The sequence below is a fragment of the Zasmidium cellare genome (genome assembly GCF_010093935.1).
Source record: "Zasmidium cellare ATCC 36951 unplaced genomic scaffold M409scaffold_22, whole genome shotgun sequence".
NCBI lineage: Eukaryota > Fungi > Ascomycota > Dothideomycetes > Mycosphaerellales > Mycosphaerellaceae > Zasmidium > Zasmidium cellare.
This window is the reverse complement of record NW_022986966.1, coordinates 79,506-94,189: the sequence shown is the minus strand read 5'-3', so window position 1 is coordinate 94,189 and position 14,684 is coordinate 79,506. Positions and strand designations below refer to the sequence as shown.

General features: G+C 52.2%; 6 protein-coding genes across 6 annotated transcripts; 2 read left to right on the top strand and 4 right to left on the bottom strand.

The window, feature by feature from the left end:
- Nucleotides 1-446: 446 nt before the first annotated feature.
- On the bottom strand, nucleotides 447-1,907 carry M409DRAFT_24169 (uncharacterized protein; the record flags this gene model as incomplete). Its single annotated transcript, XM_033807117.1, has 2 exons — nucleotides 447-543; nucleotides 595-1,907. 2 exons carry the CDS (start codon nucleotides 1,905-1,907, stop codon nucleotides 447-449), a joined length of 1,410 nt encoding a protein of 469 aa, XP_033666208.1.
- Nucleotides 1,908-3,313: 1,406 nt separating this feature from the next.
- Nucleotides 3,314-5,098, top strand: M409DRAFT_55734 (uncharacterized protein; the record flags this gene model as incomplete). The annotated part of the gene is made up of 1 exon (XM_033813083.1): nucleotides 3,314-5,098. The coding sequence occupies one exon, from the start codon at nucleotides 3,314-3,316 to the stop codon at nucleotides 5,096-5,098; it is 1,785 nt and encodes a 594-aa protein (XP_033666207.1).
- Nucleotides 5,099-5,150: 52 nt separating this feature from the next.
- On the bottom strand, nucleotides 5,151-6,785 carry M409DRAFT_67187 (uncharacterized protein; the record flags this gene model as incomplete). Its single annotated transcript, XM_033817295.1, has 4 exons — nucleotides 5,151-5,409; nucleotides 5,463-5,782; nucleotides 5,840-6,661; nucleotides 6,720-6,785. 4 exons carry the CDS (start codon nucleotides 6,783-6,785, stop codon nucleotides 5,151-5,153), a joined length of 1,467 nt encoding a protein of 488 aa, XP_033666206.1.
- A 423-nt stretch (nucleotides 6,786-7,208) lies between these two features.
- Nucleotides 7,209-8,284, bottom strand: M409DRAFT_24166 (uncharacterized protein; the record flags this gene model as incomplete). Its single annotated transcript, XM_033807116.1, has 6 exons — nucleotides 7,209-7,264; nucleotides 7,313-7,407; nucleotides 7,474-7,853; nucleotides 7,907-8,062; nucleotides 8,113-8,199; nucleotides 8,255-8,284. The coding sequence occupies 6 exons, from the start codon at nucleotides 8,282-8,284 to the stop codon at nucleotides 7,209-7,211; spliced, it is 804 nt and encodes a 267-aa protein (XP_033666205.1).
- A 264-nt stretch (nucleotides 8,285-8,548) lies between these two features.
- M409DRAFT_24165 (uncharacterized protein) lies at nucleotides 8,549-9,956 on the bottom strand (the record flags this gene model as incomplete). The annotated part of the gene is made up of 2 exons (XM_033807115.1): nucleotides 8,549-8,839; nucleotides 8,889-9,956. 2 exons carry the CDS (start codon nucleotides 9,954-9,956, stop codon nucleotides 8,549-8,551), a joined length of 1,359 nt encoding a protein of 452 aa, XP_033666204.1.
- Nucleotides 9,957-11,375: 1,419 nt separating this feature from the next.
- M409DRAFT_67184 (uncharacterized protein) lies at nucleotides 11,376-13,148 on the top strand (the record flags this gene model as incomplete). Its single annotated transcript, XM_033817294.1, has 2 exons — nucleotides 11,376-11,474; nucleotides 11,526-13,148. The coding sequence occupies 2 exons, from the start codon at nucleotides 11,376-11,378 to the stop codon at nucleotides 13,146-13,148; spliced, it is 1,722 nt and encodes a 573-aa protein (XP_033666203.1).
- Between the last annotated feature and the right edge of the window lie 1,536 nt (nucleotides 13,149-14,684).

Here is a 14,684-nt window from a genome sequence, read left to right as displayed (position 1 = left end):
GGATGGGGTACAAGGATTGCTGAAACTTGTTGGCGGCACACACCAGGGATGGCGGTGATGCGTGTGCTGGAGAGTGTGCGCGGGTTGGTGGTGGTGGTGGTTGTTGCAAGCAGAACGGCTTCTTGATGTTTGAAGGTGTAATGGAAGTGCCTCGAGGTGTCGATGCCCGCCGATCCTGCCGCTCGCTAGTCTCCAAAACGCGGCTGTGGCTTCGCTCTCACGTGCGTCAAATGCGGAGTGTGGGTTGAACATATTTTGAGGAGAACGTCTTTCGTCAGGTATTCCATACTATACAGCTATCCACTCCACTCGAGAACAAACGCCAAAGGTGAGTAGGTTGCAGGACCAGCCTGACGCTCGTAAAATCATGCGTCGTGAGAATCATTCATGCAATGCCGCCCCCGGTCCATTAAACAGCGCTTTTGGATGCTTTCTGTCACCACCCCTCATCCATCTACCACGACATTGTCGGCTCCAGTCTTGATGTACCACCAAGCAACGCCCGCTGATGCGAGTGCCACGGCGAATGAAAGGACGAGGAAACTAAAACATCGTCAGCAGCATGCACATGTACTTCTTACGGAGTCGACTTACAATCCAGGAATCGCAGAACTTTTGACCTGTTCTGTGTTTTCCTGAAGCTTCTCCTGCGCCCTGGTGACCTTCTCACGAACTACCTGCTTCAACTGCTCCACTTTCATCCGCGAAGTCATCGGGCTGTCCACAAGCTCCTTATCGTCATCGTCTTCCTTTGGCGTCTCAGGTGGTGTGATGGGAGCGGCCGGTCTGTCCATGTCAACATCGACAATACGCAGCGTCGGTACGTCAGAATTGGGCGACAATAGCTCCTCATTCTCTGCATCGACAGCTCGTCCAGCTTCTTCACGCAGGTGGTCCAGTTCACCGTCCTCATCTTCCCGAACGCTTGGCAATGACGGTGACACACTTGCAATAGCCGAGTTTGCAGGTGATTGTGATGGGCTAGCGACGTCGTCCGAGGTCTCGTCTTCCTGAATCGAGCTGCGCGTGCGATTCAGGTGTTCCATGATGCCCTTGTGGTCAGTTGGGAACACTTCCAGTGATGGGTCGTTGGGATCGGCCTCCTGCGGGATCGAGTCGCTGCTGGACTTGCGAGCATTGCGAAATTGGGGAGGTGGCTCATTGTGAAGCTTATCGTCGATGGCCATGCTTTCGTGTCGGAATAGCGGCGAGTGGTTCTGCTCGTGGGATGACGGTGCAATAGACTCGTGTCGCAAGAGCGGTGGACGTTCAACCTCCTCGTCATCTTCCTTGTCTCGCGGTGCCCCAGCTGGCGGGGCCAGAGTCTCATGTCGGAAAAGAGGTCCAGAACCACTAGCACTCGAGCCCGTGACAGAATCGACCGTGTCGAGAGATGGATGTTGCTCGTCCTTGCTTGGAGGTGGAGGTGGGGTCGGGTCCGCTACGACGACTGCCAGATTGTTCTCATTGCCGTTCCCATCATCCACCTTTGGCTTGCTATCATCACATATCCACCAATCGCCCGGCCCAAGACGAAGCTTGTATTGATATTCGCCCTCCTCAGCCATGAACGACTTGCAAAAGGTGTACTCGCCCTTGTCCGTCTGCTCGCCGTCCATCTCTACAGGGTCCCATTGTGGATCGGTGAGGTCGGTGCCGATGTAGACAGGCGGGCGTAGGCCAGGAGAGGAGAACGTGATGGTGATCGGTTGCTTCATTGGGACGATGCTGGGAGTCTTTCTGCCGGGAGGTTTGGGACCAACCCAGGAAGGGTGTTTCGAGGTATGTGGGCGAGTTGCAGCGGGAGAGACAGCGTTGGCCGGCACGCTGTCGATATTGGAGTCGATCGAAGGTTGGAGAGCTTGTTGAGCAGCTCGAGCAACTCGCTTTGGTGGCGAAAGACTCATGTCAGCAACCTGACCTGCCGCCGGAGGGGTTTGAGGGCGCTGTCTAGGGTTGCTGTTTGTGTGGGTTGCTTCAAACTTGGCCTTGATGTCGGATACGCTGGGGGCAGCTCGATGGTAAGGGTACATAGGAAGGATTGGAGCTGTGTTCAATGGAGACTTGGGTAGGGTGTTGTGGTATGCTGCAGGCGCATTGGAGGAGGTAGTGAATGGAATGGCTTACCTGTTCACCACGCGCGAGATGGGCAGAGGTCACGATTGCATGGCCCTCGAGGGCAAGAGCCAAGCAGCAGGTGACGGTGAGGTGAGGTGATGTTTGTGGGGGAGAAGGAGCTGGAGAGAGAGAGAGACGGCAAGGTGAGAGAGGCAGGCGGTAGTGCTCACGGGTCGCTTCCTGCTGCAGCAGCAAGATAAGCCTGCTTGGGGCATCTGCTCAACATGAACCATGCCATGGTTGGGGCTGCACATGGAGGTCGTTGAGCACAAGTTGCTGGACTGTGTGCCTCAACATCTCGCCACAGCACAGCATCGCTGATTGTGGCGCTGATTCGCACATGGGAGTATCACCGCGTGTGAATTGAATGGAATTGAAGGGCGGATTGATGGGAATTGATTGAAATGCAGGTAAATCGTACAACCAGCGACGCGATGGTGACCGGAATGCGAACCAGGATGTCCCAGGAAGAGGTGGAGGTGAGGCAGTTCGGTGGCCTAGATCGACATCTGGTATTTGGATGATTAGGTCACTGGACGGGTCTCTACTACCTTCCTCGACTTGTCTCCTGAGCCTTTGCTGGTCCTCATTTTTCTTCAGTCACAATAGAAGCTCATCATTCTTTCGGAGCACAGATTCCCTTAAGCGCAGCTGGTTACCATGCGATCCGGCAAAGGCTTGTGTCGGCGGGCGAACGCACAATCACGACCGCCATGAGGATTGAGCCCTCAGCTGGCTGGATTCTTGTCCCTCGCTTGTATAGCACAGGCGACCAGGGCACTGCATAACCCGGTGGCTGTGTCTGGTCGCCAACAACAAGAAGCTATATCGTTAGTTCCTGGACCGGGCTGTGCTTCTCTCGCACATCGGCCATTGGTGGCAACAATAAGCCATGCTGGGGCCATGTGGTGGTGTCCCAATTAGCCCTCGCTCGGCGGCAGCTGATTGATGCTCACCGTCTGCTGTTAGCCACCGACGGCTGACTCTCTCGTGCCTTGCCACTGGAAGCTGCTTGGCACATCCAAGCCACGAGAGGTGTGCGAACAAGACACTTGCCCCAAATCACAGCAGTAAGGAGTGCCTCACAAGATGATGTGGTGACAGGCAACAACATTGAAGAAACATCGCTTTAAAGTCTGCCTGTCCCAGCTCTTCTGGTAGATCGTGGACCATCAAACTGGAATGCATCACAGACATGGCTCGGTCACTGGAGTACACGCTATCACCCTTGCCCCGGCCGGAGGCGCAAATCCGTCTGCTTTACCTCATTGCCGGCAACGAAGAAGACGAAATACATGTCAGCCTCTGCGTACACGACCTTGATGAAGCCCCCGAGTACAACGCCATATCATACACTTGGGGAGACTCACACGGCGATAAGAAGCGCATCTTCGTCGACAGAAAACCATTCTTGGTTGGCCAGAATTGTCACTATGCACTTTGGCAGGCGAGGATTCACCACCCGAATCATTTTGTCTGGATCGACGCTATTTATATCAATCAACACGACGATGCCGAGAAGAGTTTGCAGGTCCGGAAGATGGGCCGAGTATTTGCTGAGGCAAGTATTGTCTTGGCCTGTGTAGGGCCGCATGCCGACGACAGCAAGTATCTTGTCCAGTGCGGATTCGACGATCTTGGCCTTTGGACCCAAATGACTGCCAAGGAACAACGATCCTGGTTGCGAGGCCGAGTGCTGGCGGATCGTGCCTACCGCGCAAGTGATGCTCTCCTCTTACGACCCTACTGGAAACGAGTGTGGGTGGCCCAGGAGGTGGCTGTCGCCGCTCGTAAGACTATACTATGTGGAGACAGCCGCTTGTTGTGGAGTACGGTCGACCTCCCCATCGGACAGGAATTGCAATTCCTTCCAACTCCATCCCCTTACCAACCCGAGGCCACGGCCGACTTCATGGGAAGGAAACTGAACCCTTATTTTCACCCGTCACCTACAGCTCTAGCGCAGGCTGGTTCGTTGGATTTCACAGACGTCCTTGAAGCATTTAAGAGCCACAAATGCACAGACCCACGGGATCATGTATATGGGCTGCTCGCTCTGATCAAATGGCCCCCTGGCGTGGTGCCGCTACTTCCGGACTATAGCTTGACGGCTTTTGAACTGGCAGTGAAGGTCCTTGAGATACTCCCAGTCGACAAGATGATGCTTGTGGTTGAGCTACTCAAAATCGATCTTGATCAACCCTCTGTGCGGCTGCAATCGGAACGACGACGTACTGGATGCTCGCCTTCTAATATGGCAACACTCAATGGCTTTCCCCAAGACGGTCTTGCAATTGAACATGTCACTCTTACACAGATCGGCACAAAACATCTCTTGAGCACTGCGGTCAGCACTCGGGATCAGAGATTGGAAACGTCGCAATTTCCTGCTAGGGAAGGCGACTTTCAGCTACGAGACTCCCGGAAACCAATGAATCTACTAAGCGATTGGCTCGCCACTGACGGATCTATGAAAAGACGTTTTGGAGGCAGAATCCCCAAATTGCTGTTCCAAAGATGTGAGACTGTCGGTCTTCTATGTCACGAGGCCTCGACAGGAGACTTCATAGCCCCTATAGGTCGAGAGTATTGGGATTGGCGCGGCGGTGTATTCTGGCAATATGGACTGGTCCTTAGACAATTACGCGAAGACTGTTACATGATCGTCGGCCAGGCGCTCCTGAGAAACGGCTGCTACAAATTGCAGTTTCACCATCTTGAAGACGAGAATGGGCTCATTTTGAACGCCGATCTGCACACTGCCATGACGCTCGAAGATCTGCTTATGCTAGAAGTACAGGACCGCAAAGGAGATGGCCGCTATCATCCTATGAGAAGGATGGGACGATTGGCCACACGTGTCGTTGATCCTGACACTGGGGATGCTAGAGTCCGTCTAAGCAACATGGAAAGAACGAGTAGATCACGCAGTCCGCACTATCGAATGATTCGAGGGCGCGGACAGACAGGCTGGGTATGAATGCTGGCTGGAGTGTGACATCAATATGGAGATCGACTATCAGCACCAGTTCTCAGGCCACTACGATCTCGCACCGATCTGACCTTGGAGCGATCAAGAAGAAATTTTCAAACTCCATGCTTTCAGGCGTTGCGGACTCCGCAAGCCGGCTCCCTTGACACCTTCGAAAGAACTCTGCCGCTGCTAGACGTAGTTCGGTGTAGGCTAGGTGAATGCCCAAACAAGAGCGTGCCCCAGATCCAAAGCCAGAGAGTGCGGCCTTCATAGAAGCAACTGCGGCCTCGTCGCCCAGCCAGCGGCGGGGATTGAATCTGCCAATCAATCAGCGATGCACTTTCAACGATCTTTCATGGCGCACACATACTCCAGCGGATCTGGGAATACTTCTGGGTCACGATGCGCACTGTACGCATGTGTAGTAACAGTCATCCCTTGGGGGATATAAAACCCGCCCATGTCAACGCCTCCTGGAGGTACGATTCGAGGGAGCATGCCCGGTGCAGCGCCATACAATCGCATCGTCTCCTCGATGACAGCGCTCAGGAAAGGCAGTTTCTCTGTGTCGGCATCTGTATAAACTTCTGGCAGCGTGGAGACTTCATTCTCAAGTTGAATCCGTAAGTCTGGCTTTCGCAAGACAGCCCATATCAGATACGTCAAGCTGACGGCAGTAGTATCGGTTCCCTACGCAATGGATGTCAGTTCAACAATCCCTCAATGCTGCACTCCGCACAACCATACCGCAATAAACAACGCAGTAGCCTCAATCTCCACATCCCTATCATCCAACGCCCCCTCCTCCCCCTTCTCACTCTCCGCCAACATATTCGCAAAAATATTCTTGCCCCCTCCCGCGGCCTTCATATTCCTCACCGCCACCCTCGCATACTCATCCAAAATCTCATTCGTCTGCCACAACTCCCTCACCGCTTTAAACGGCAACCACTTCCCAACCGCCCTCACAAGCGGCAGTTCCGCCCCAATCCCATTCCCCTTCAACGCGAGCGTCATCACGCGGATGAACTCATTCACCTCCCCTTGCTCGAGCGTGTGGAACGACTCCCCGAACATCAAGTGCGAGGACACATCACTCGCCATCAACGTAAACCACTTCAACAAATCCACCTTCCCGCCTTGCCGCCCCGCTTCCTCCTGGACCTTCCTCACGACCAACTCCACTTTCTCCTTAATCACCCCCTCCCAATTCGTCTTCAAATTCGACCTACTAAACCCCCTCGCGAACAACTTCCGTCTCGCCGCATGGCTCCTTCTCTCCTGCATCGTAAACAGCGTCGGGCGATCCATGACCGTAAAATCATTATACCACGCCGATTTCTCAAAGTTCGACCCGACTCCATGGATGTGTTTATTCCCCGCGGGATCGTTTACGGCGATTTCGGTGGGGGAGATCCGGACGTAGGGCCCGTATTTGGTGTGAAGGGAGTGGATGTAGTGGATTCGGCGGCCGGTTAGGACGGCGAGTTTTAGGCGGAGGTTGGTGAGTTTGGTGTGCCAGGGACCTGGGAGGGCGTTGAGGGGGTTGTGGAGGGTGGGGAGGAGGGTCTGGTTGGGTGGGTTAGATTTTGGTGGTGATGGGAGTTGGTGAGATTTGGGGATGTACTTTGACTATGCTAATGGCGACGATCACGCCGAGGAAGACGAAGGCGGTGGTGTAGGATAAAAGCATGGTTACGAATCGAAAGATCAGTCAATGGACTCGAAAACAATGTTGCTGCAGACCTACGTTATAGTCAACACAGACAGTGAACCTTCGGCGGAAGGAATACCTCTGGATCCGTCAACTCTACGAAAGGTACTTATGCCAACTACCGAGCCCTGGAACCGTTGGCATTGCTTTTGCTGCGACGCTACTGACGTTCAAGTTGTCTCAAGACGACGCTACGGATTCACAAATGCATGGCGTCGTTCGGGAGCCGGGTGAGCTGAGATCCCGGATACCCACATGGCACTCCACCGGATGGAGAAGGTATGGGGGAGGCGTTTTGATGTATCGACCTTGGGTAAAGAACATTCATTGTCTTCGTATTGGTCAATTTTATGTTAAAGATCTGGCCATCAAGAATTCCTTCGCCAAACATTGTCCAAGGATCTACTGATTGTGACGCTCGTTCCATTTTCGATCGAAGACGTTCAAGCTGCGCTGTGCTGTGGGGGAGTGTTAGCTTAGTCGTGCCCACGCAAACAACTACTTACGGGTAGGCACAAGATCAAGTGCCTTGACAGAAAGATGTGGAGGTTGTTGCAGAAGGTAGATGGCAGAGTCGGCGACTTCGTCTGGAGTCAATGGCCTAACAAACCAGATCAAGTCAGTAAAAGAGATAAATACCTTCGGTCAAAGGGTGTTAGATACTCACTGAAATCCCTCAAAAAACCTCTCATACATCTCCCTATCGAACGCCACCCTCTGCGCATGAAAATTCGTCGCCACGCACCCGGGCCTCAACGCCAGAACCCTAATCTCCGTCTCCGACAACTCATTCCTCAGCGCATTCGTGAAAGCCTCCTGTAAAGCCTTATTGGCGTGATAGACCGCCTCGCCGGGAAAAGGAGGGACTTCGAGACCGGTCACGGAGGTTATGTTCAGGATTGTTCCTTGTCGGCGGGGATGCATGGATTTGTTGAGGACGGCGTGTGTGGTGTACATTAGGCCGGAGACGTTTGTGCCGTTCATGGTGTCGATTTGGGAGATGGAGAGGTCGTGGAAGGGGGAGGGGGCGCCGAGGGCGAGGCCGGCCTGTATGATGGAGTTAGTCGGGAAGGGTGCGGAGGGATGGGTTGAATGCTGACGTTGTTGATGAGGATGTCGATCGTGCCGAATTTATCGACGACTGATGTGATTGCTGATTCCACTGCTGTGTAGTTTGAGATATCGACTGCGTAAGGGGCGAATTTTCCTTCTTGGTACGTGTTGCTCAAGTCTTCTGCAAGTGCTTTCAGCTTGTCCTATTCGAATATCAGCGTCTGACCGTGTTGGTGTAGCTCGGAGTCCATACTTCTGAGCGAGACAACAAGGCGATCGAGGCGCCTTCTTTGGCCAGCTTGTGGGCGATGCTGAGGCCTATCCCTATGGACGCTCCTGTCTGTATACCAGTGGTGGTGAGATCGCTGCCTCAGGATCAGGGGGATGGCACCTACCAAAACGACGTTCTTGCCCTTGAGAGACATATTGAAAGAGTTCTGAAAGTGATAGCGAACGCAAGAACTGCGACTTGCCCTTGATAGAAAACTGTAAATGCATCGACCTCTTTGTTGTTTGAATCGTCTACTACTCTGACGTAGTTTGCTTCCGCTGGACTTTGCTCCACAAAATTCGGCGACTCCCCGAACAGCTTCGGCGAGACGAGCGTATAGGCCAAGAATCAGGACGCCAATCTTCCATATGCTGATAAATCCTTTCCCAATGTATATCGTGCGAACTTGTGCTTATCATTAGTGCACACCGTTGACTCCATTAGCCCCGTTGCTGGCAGGTTTGCGAGTCTGCTCTATCCAGTCAAACTTGTCATTCAGGTTGTTCGCTGCTCTCAGATCACCAGATCGTGCATGGCCTTCGAACAGTTCAGCACGGGCAGAGCGACCGCAAAGTCGACCGAGTTTGCCGCTGGCTTCGTTGTTCTGAACTTCTTGGTAGGTCGTCGTACGGAGATACTTTCCGACCCAGAGGCCTCCAGTGTATCGTGCAGCTTTTCGGGTTGGAAGGACGTGGTTCGTTCCGATGCACTGTTATGTTGTCAGTCATGTCATAGAATAGATTGGAAAATTGACTCACCTTATCACCGTACGACACACAGGTGTTGGCACCTAGGAACAGCGCGCCGTAGTTGGACATCTTCTTGAGTGCATCGCGAGGAGTCTGAGTGAGGATCTCTACGTGTTCGGATGCGTACTCATCTGCAACGGCATATGCTTCATCGATCGTGTCACATACAATGACTTCTCCGAGGGTACTCCAAGACACCGAAGCAACGGCACCGGTTGGCAGCACCTTCAGAAGCTCATCGCAGTATTTGATGGTCGCTTTCGCAACAGATTCGGAATTCGTGATGAGTTGGGCAGGAGTATCTGGGCCGTGCTCGCATTGGGAGAGAAGGTCCACGGCGCACATGTAAGGGTCGGCATGCTCGTCAGCAACTACGAGTACTTCGGTCGGTCCAGCGAAGAGGTCAATGCCAACCTCTCCAAACAATTGACGCTTAGCTTCTGCGACGAATGCATTGCCGGGTCCTGCGAGAAAGTGCGTCTTCGCGATAGTCTCGGTGCCAACTGCCATGGCTGCCACGGCCTGCACACCACCAAGAATAAAGATGTCGTCGGCCCCGGCGTAGTACATAGCAGCCACTGTTGCGTTGGGGATCTTGCCATTGATGGGTGGTGTAGCCGCGACAACATGCCTTACGCCGGCAACCTTTGCGGTCAAGATGGTCATGTGGGCACTTGCCAGCAATGCATATCGGCCACCTGGGATGTAACAGCCGACTGCATCGATGGGGAGGTTCTTCTGTCCTAGAAAGACTCCAGGCTCGATTTCCAGCTCAAAGTCCTTGATCGATGCAAGCTGTGCTTCCGCAAACTTGCGCACGTTGGCCTGGACCGCCTTGATGTCGTCGAGAGTTTGTTGCGGAAGTGCGGCGATGGCTTCTTGGATCTCCTTCTCTGATAGCTTGAATGACGCTGGGCTCCATTTGTCGAACTTCTCGGAATACTTTCTAACGGCGGAGTCTCCGTTCTGGCGGATGTCCGCGATTACATCTCTCACGATGCCAGGGACATCTATCGATGGTGCCGACTTGGCAGAAGTTGATTGCTCTTGGATGGACTTGAGGCGGTAGTGAGGCATATTGAAGTTGGTGCAAAACTGAGAGTTGGGATGGTAAGATCTAATGAAGCTGGAAAAGAAGACTTGCCAGGATGTCTTCTGGTTAGAAGAAGACGCAGACTTATATCTCTTGTGTCGGTCCTTGTACCGGTTCCTAACCGAGCCTTTCATTGAGGTCTAGAGGCATCATTGTGTGGATGTATCCGAATCGAGGATGGAGCTAAGGACGATGTCGGCATATGGTATTCGAAGTCGGAATTACAATTGGCGGAGTAGACGGATCCGTTGCGGATCCGGCGTGATCGAGTGGAGGCGTTGCCACGACATGTTTCAATGTCGTTCATGTGACACTCATAGGCCTCCAAATCGGATCCGTGAGACATAGGCTTGGATTTAGATGAACGATTTGCCATGTAGATATAGTTCGTTTGGATGTTGTTGTAAAAGAGGAGGATAGGAGAAATTCCGGTCGCCGAAAGGAGAAGCCCGGTTTCTTAGCGGCTTGGACCGTGCGCCATGTGCAAGGCCCTCCTTCCACCTCCAGCAGAAACTTAACAACCACCTCACCTTCTTCTTCTTCTCCCCAGACAAAGCAAGAAAAGAACCAAACACAATGGTTTTCCTCCAATTTATGAAGATCTTCGACCCCGGCTGAGGTCAGCTCCCGGCCCGAGCAGAAGATGACCCCGATGATGACATATACCTCTGTGGTGTCCTGCGACCCCAATATCGCGTCGAGAATCCGATCGACACTACCGACAGCAAAATTGTCGCGACGTTGCCTTAATACGTATCAACTGAGCGCCAGAACCTACTCGTCTGCCCTTACGGCCGAGGGATAGAGCAGACGGAGGTCCCCGCCTTGCTTGAAACTCTTTCGCGGAGTGGTCCTTGGACCTGCACCTGATTGATACGTACTGATGCGTCCGTACAGTATACACGGCCCCCATCATAGCAACGCTTGCAGACACAGCCGCTCGCTTTGAGTCCCAAAGTAACATGTATTGCGAGGCAACGCCTAACGAAATCCGGACAGAGATATGAGAGCAGCCAATCAATGAAATCGCTTCACTCGAATCCTTTCAACTCTATTCCACAGGCATCCATTTCCTCTTCACTCATCCGACCAAGACGAGCCCGAACAGCGATGCGGAGACCAACATCCACAGAACAAATGATGCTGACATTGAGAAAACTACCGCGGTCCAAAGATTGGTGCACAATCTATAAAGGAGTCCACCTCAGCAGCGTCATCATCCCAGCACAAACCCCCGGCTGACGACCGCGACATCCTTCTCCGAAGTTGACTAATCCCTCAAAGGCATCGAAGTTGCGACGGAAAGAATGAAGCAGCGACAAGAAGTCGAGAGGACATCTCTCGCGCTTCCAGTGGGGAGGGTAAGTGCTTGTTTATGATGCATCTCGCGATCGAGTACTGACATGACGAAGACGAACGTGAAGAATCTTCACAGCGAAGTACCAAACGAAGAGGCCATCGATTCTGAGAACCACTACAAGGGCTGGCCAAATGCCGCGGGGGTAAGCCAGTGATGTGCATTTTCCGAGACTGCCCACTGACCTTACACTAAGTTCGATGTGCGTGGTGATACCCGAACAAAGATCGAACTTCCAATATCTGGCCATTTTCCCAACTATGTAGCTGGATCGCTCTACAGGACAGGGCCTGGCCAGTCAAAAGTTCCGTTGGCGAATAAGGGCCAGGACTTCGTTATCAGCCACTGGTTTGACGGTTTCACCACCATCCACAAGTTCGACCTTGCCCCAGGAGACAAGGGACGATGCAGCCGAGCTACGTACTCGTCGTACAACCAAACAGATGAGTTGATCGAGAATGTGCGAAAGACTGGCAAGATCGACGACATCACCTTTGCACAAAAGCGTGATCCTTGCGATTCGTTGTACAAGAAGCTGAAGACAGTCTTCCGTCCGAGCAGCTCACCTCCAGGAGCTCACAAAGAGAACATCGGTGTGGACTTCAGGGAGACACTGCCTACTGAAGCTGACAAGACGGACCATAACGGCCGTCGATTGTTGACTGTTGTCAGCGATGCCACTGTTGCGAAGCAATTCGATGCCGACACTCTAGAGCCACTTGGAGTGACCGATCAACATCATATACACAAGGATCTGACTGGGCCACTCTCTGCTGCTCATGCGTCACACGATCCAGAGACTGGCGACATCTTCAATTACAATCTCGCATTTGGACCAAAATCCTCGACGTATAGGATTTTCTGCGCAAGCCCGACAACAGGTGAAGTCGAAGTCTTGGCGACTCTATCCGGCTACGACATTAGAGGTGCCTACATTCACTCGCTACTTCTGACAGACAGCTTCGTCATTCTATGCATTTGGCCGGCATACTTCAGACATCATGGCGCGAGCCTTCTGTGGGAAAGAAACATGCTCGATGCAATCCAGCCTTGGTCCAAACATCCTGAAGACCCAGCCAATCGAGCCACCTGGCTTGTAGTCGATGGTCGACAGGGACGTGGTCTTGTTGGAAAGTTCCAGTCTCCCCCGTTCTTCTGCTTTCATACCGTCAACGCTTGGGAGCAGCCCAGTATCGGAGATCCAACGAGTGTAGATCTTGTGTGCGAGTTGTTCCAGTTCGACAACACGGACATCATGCATCAGCTGTACCTCAAGAATCTCGTCTCCAATGCACCTGGGGCCCACAATCTTCCAATGGAACGCAGTTTTGAACACGCCGGACTGGCTCGATACAAGCTCAAGTATGTTCCGCTGTCTGGCAAAGTCAAGCTGCCAGAGTTTCCATCGCAATTCCCCAAAGCAGAGAACATCATGTACATTCCATCGCCTCAATCCGGAGATCTCCCTCGCATCAACCCCAGCTACTCTCTCAAACCGCACCGCTATGTGTGGGCCGTATGTGATCGCGGCAAGTCGTCCTTCGTGGACGGCATCGTCAAGACGGATACGCATATGCAGACATGTACGTACTGGGAGAAGGAGAAGCATACCCCTGGCGAGCCGATCTTTATCCCTAATCCGGATGGTAATACAGAGGATGACGGTGTCATTCTCTGTGTGGTACTCAATGGCGAGACGGGAAATTGCTATCTTCTTTGCTTGGATGCGCAGAATATGACGGAGATGGGACATGTTGAATTTGGGGCGGCGATTGGGTTCGGGTTTCATGGGAAGCATGTTGCTGCTTCGAGGACGTAATGTGGGACTGTGTACTGTTTGCTAGATACCTCTCGCTTTTAATACCGACTTGCTACTCACACGCGAATCTTCTGTGCGGTCTCCAGTACCACGGAGCGACCCAAGCTAGAATGAGGTACTTCAGCAGACAGCGAGGGGCTTACTCCGTCGGATGTCCGTCTGAAGCTTTTAGAAGTGAAGCCATTCATTCACTCACCATCAGGCTGAGGGTATATAAGGAAGGAGCGCCCACAACTGCCAATACACATGGTAGTGGGCACTGTACAGTCAAACAGAAGCAATTTATGGCTTTATGAAGCTTTCTAATCGCTTCGTAAACTCGCAAGCTTCTGGCCTCTTAGCCTCTGCGTTCGGCATGAGGTTTGATGCCACTAGCTTTGCACTGAGCGGCGGGACATTGAACGACCACGCGAATACAAAGGCACGTATCCCACAAAGACTCCATACGACGATACTTAAGTCTAGCTATGCAATGTCTCCGTAGTCGTGCGACTGGCTAAGAGCGCAGGGAGTAAGCATTGGAAAGCGGCATCGTCGAAGTCAGGGCGATAGCAACATGCCGATATCTGGATATGTATACAATCTTGTATACAGAATGCCATTGCAATTGGTGTTAGCATTTCATGCAGATGTAACAAGCATTTAGCTCACTCAATATCTCATTTAACAGTTCACTTGATGCCTCACTTGGTATCTTGCTTGATGCGTCAGCTAATACTTTACTTTTCGCCTCACATGCTACTTCACCTGCTACTTCACTTGTTTCGTCACTTGCTACTTCATTCACTTCCTTATCTCATGCAGTACCCTAACTAATACTTCTCCTCCCCCGGTCTTACGCCTTCGCTTAGATAAGGCAGGTGTGACAAGTTTAATGTTACACAAAATGGCGATGCTGAAGAGAACATCATGAGTGCTGCCGCATCGTCTCAACGTTGCTCTAATGTTGTTCCCACAAAGAAGGCCATTCCACAACCGTTAGGTGGAAAGAGTATCTATCCCCTTAAGAGAGCACGACCTACGTCTTACAATACTTTTGATATATTAATTTTACCTGCCCCCTCTTATCTTCCTTTGGAGTCTGACAATACTACAAATGCATGAATTGGGGTTCTTCGCTTTGTGCGTCTGTAGGAGGTTGTCCATATCCCTTGTCTCATAGTTTCGTCCGCCACAGGAAAAAAAAAATTCGTTTACGAATTGCACTCACCTTCATACCAGCGTAACCATATCATTTCATAGGCAAAATATTTGCCCCAGTCGCCACGTCGGGTCTAAAGAGGGCAAAAACGACGACACCTGTGTGATTCGAACACACGCTCCCGACTGTGTAACTGTTAGTGGATGTTTCAAGACGATTGGAATGGAGAATTTCGGACAGGAACTGCCTGAAGACTCGCTCTCTACAATGTAGAATAGCAGGGCAGCGCGTTAACCACTCCGCCAAAGTGCCAGAAGATGGGTGAGCCGAAGGAAGGTTTTGATTATAAATGCTACACAAGTACAGCCTTGTCTGATTGGCCAGAAGACCAACCC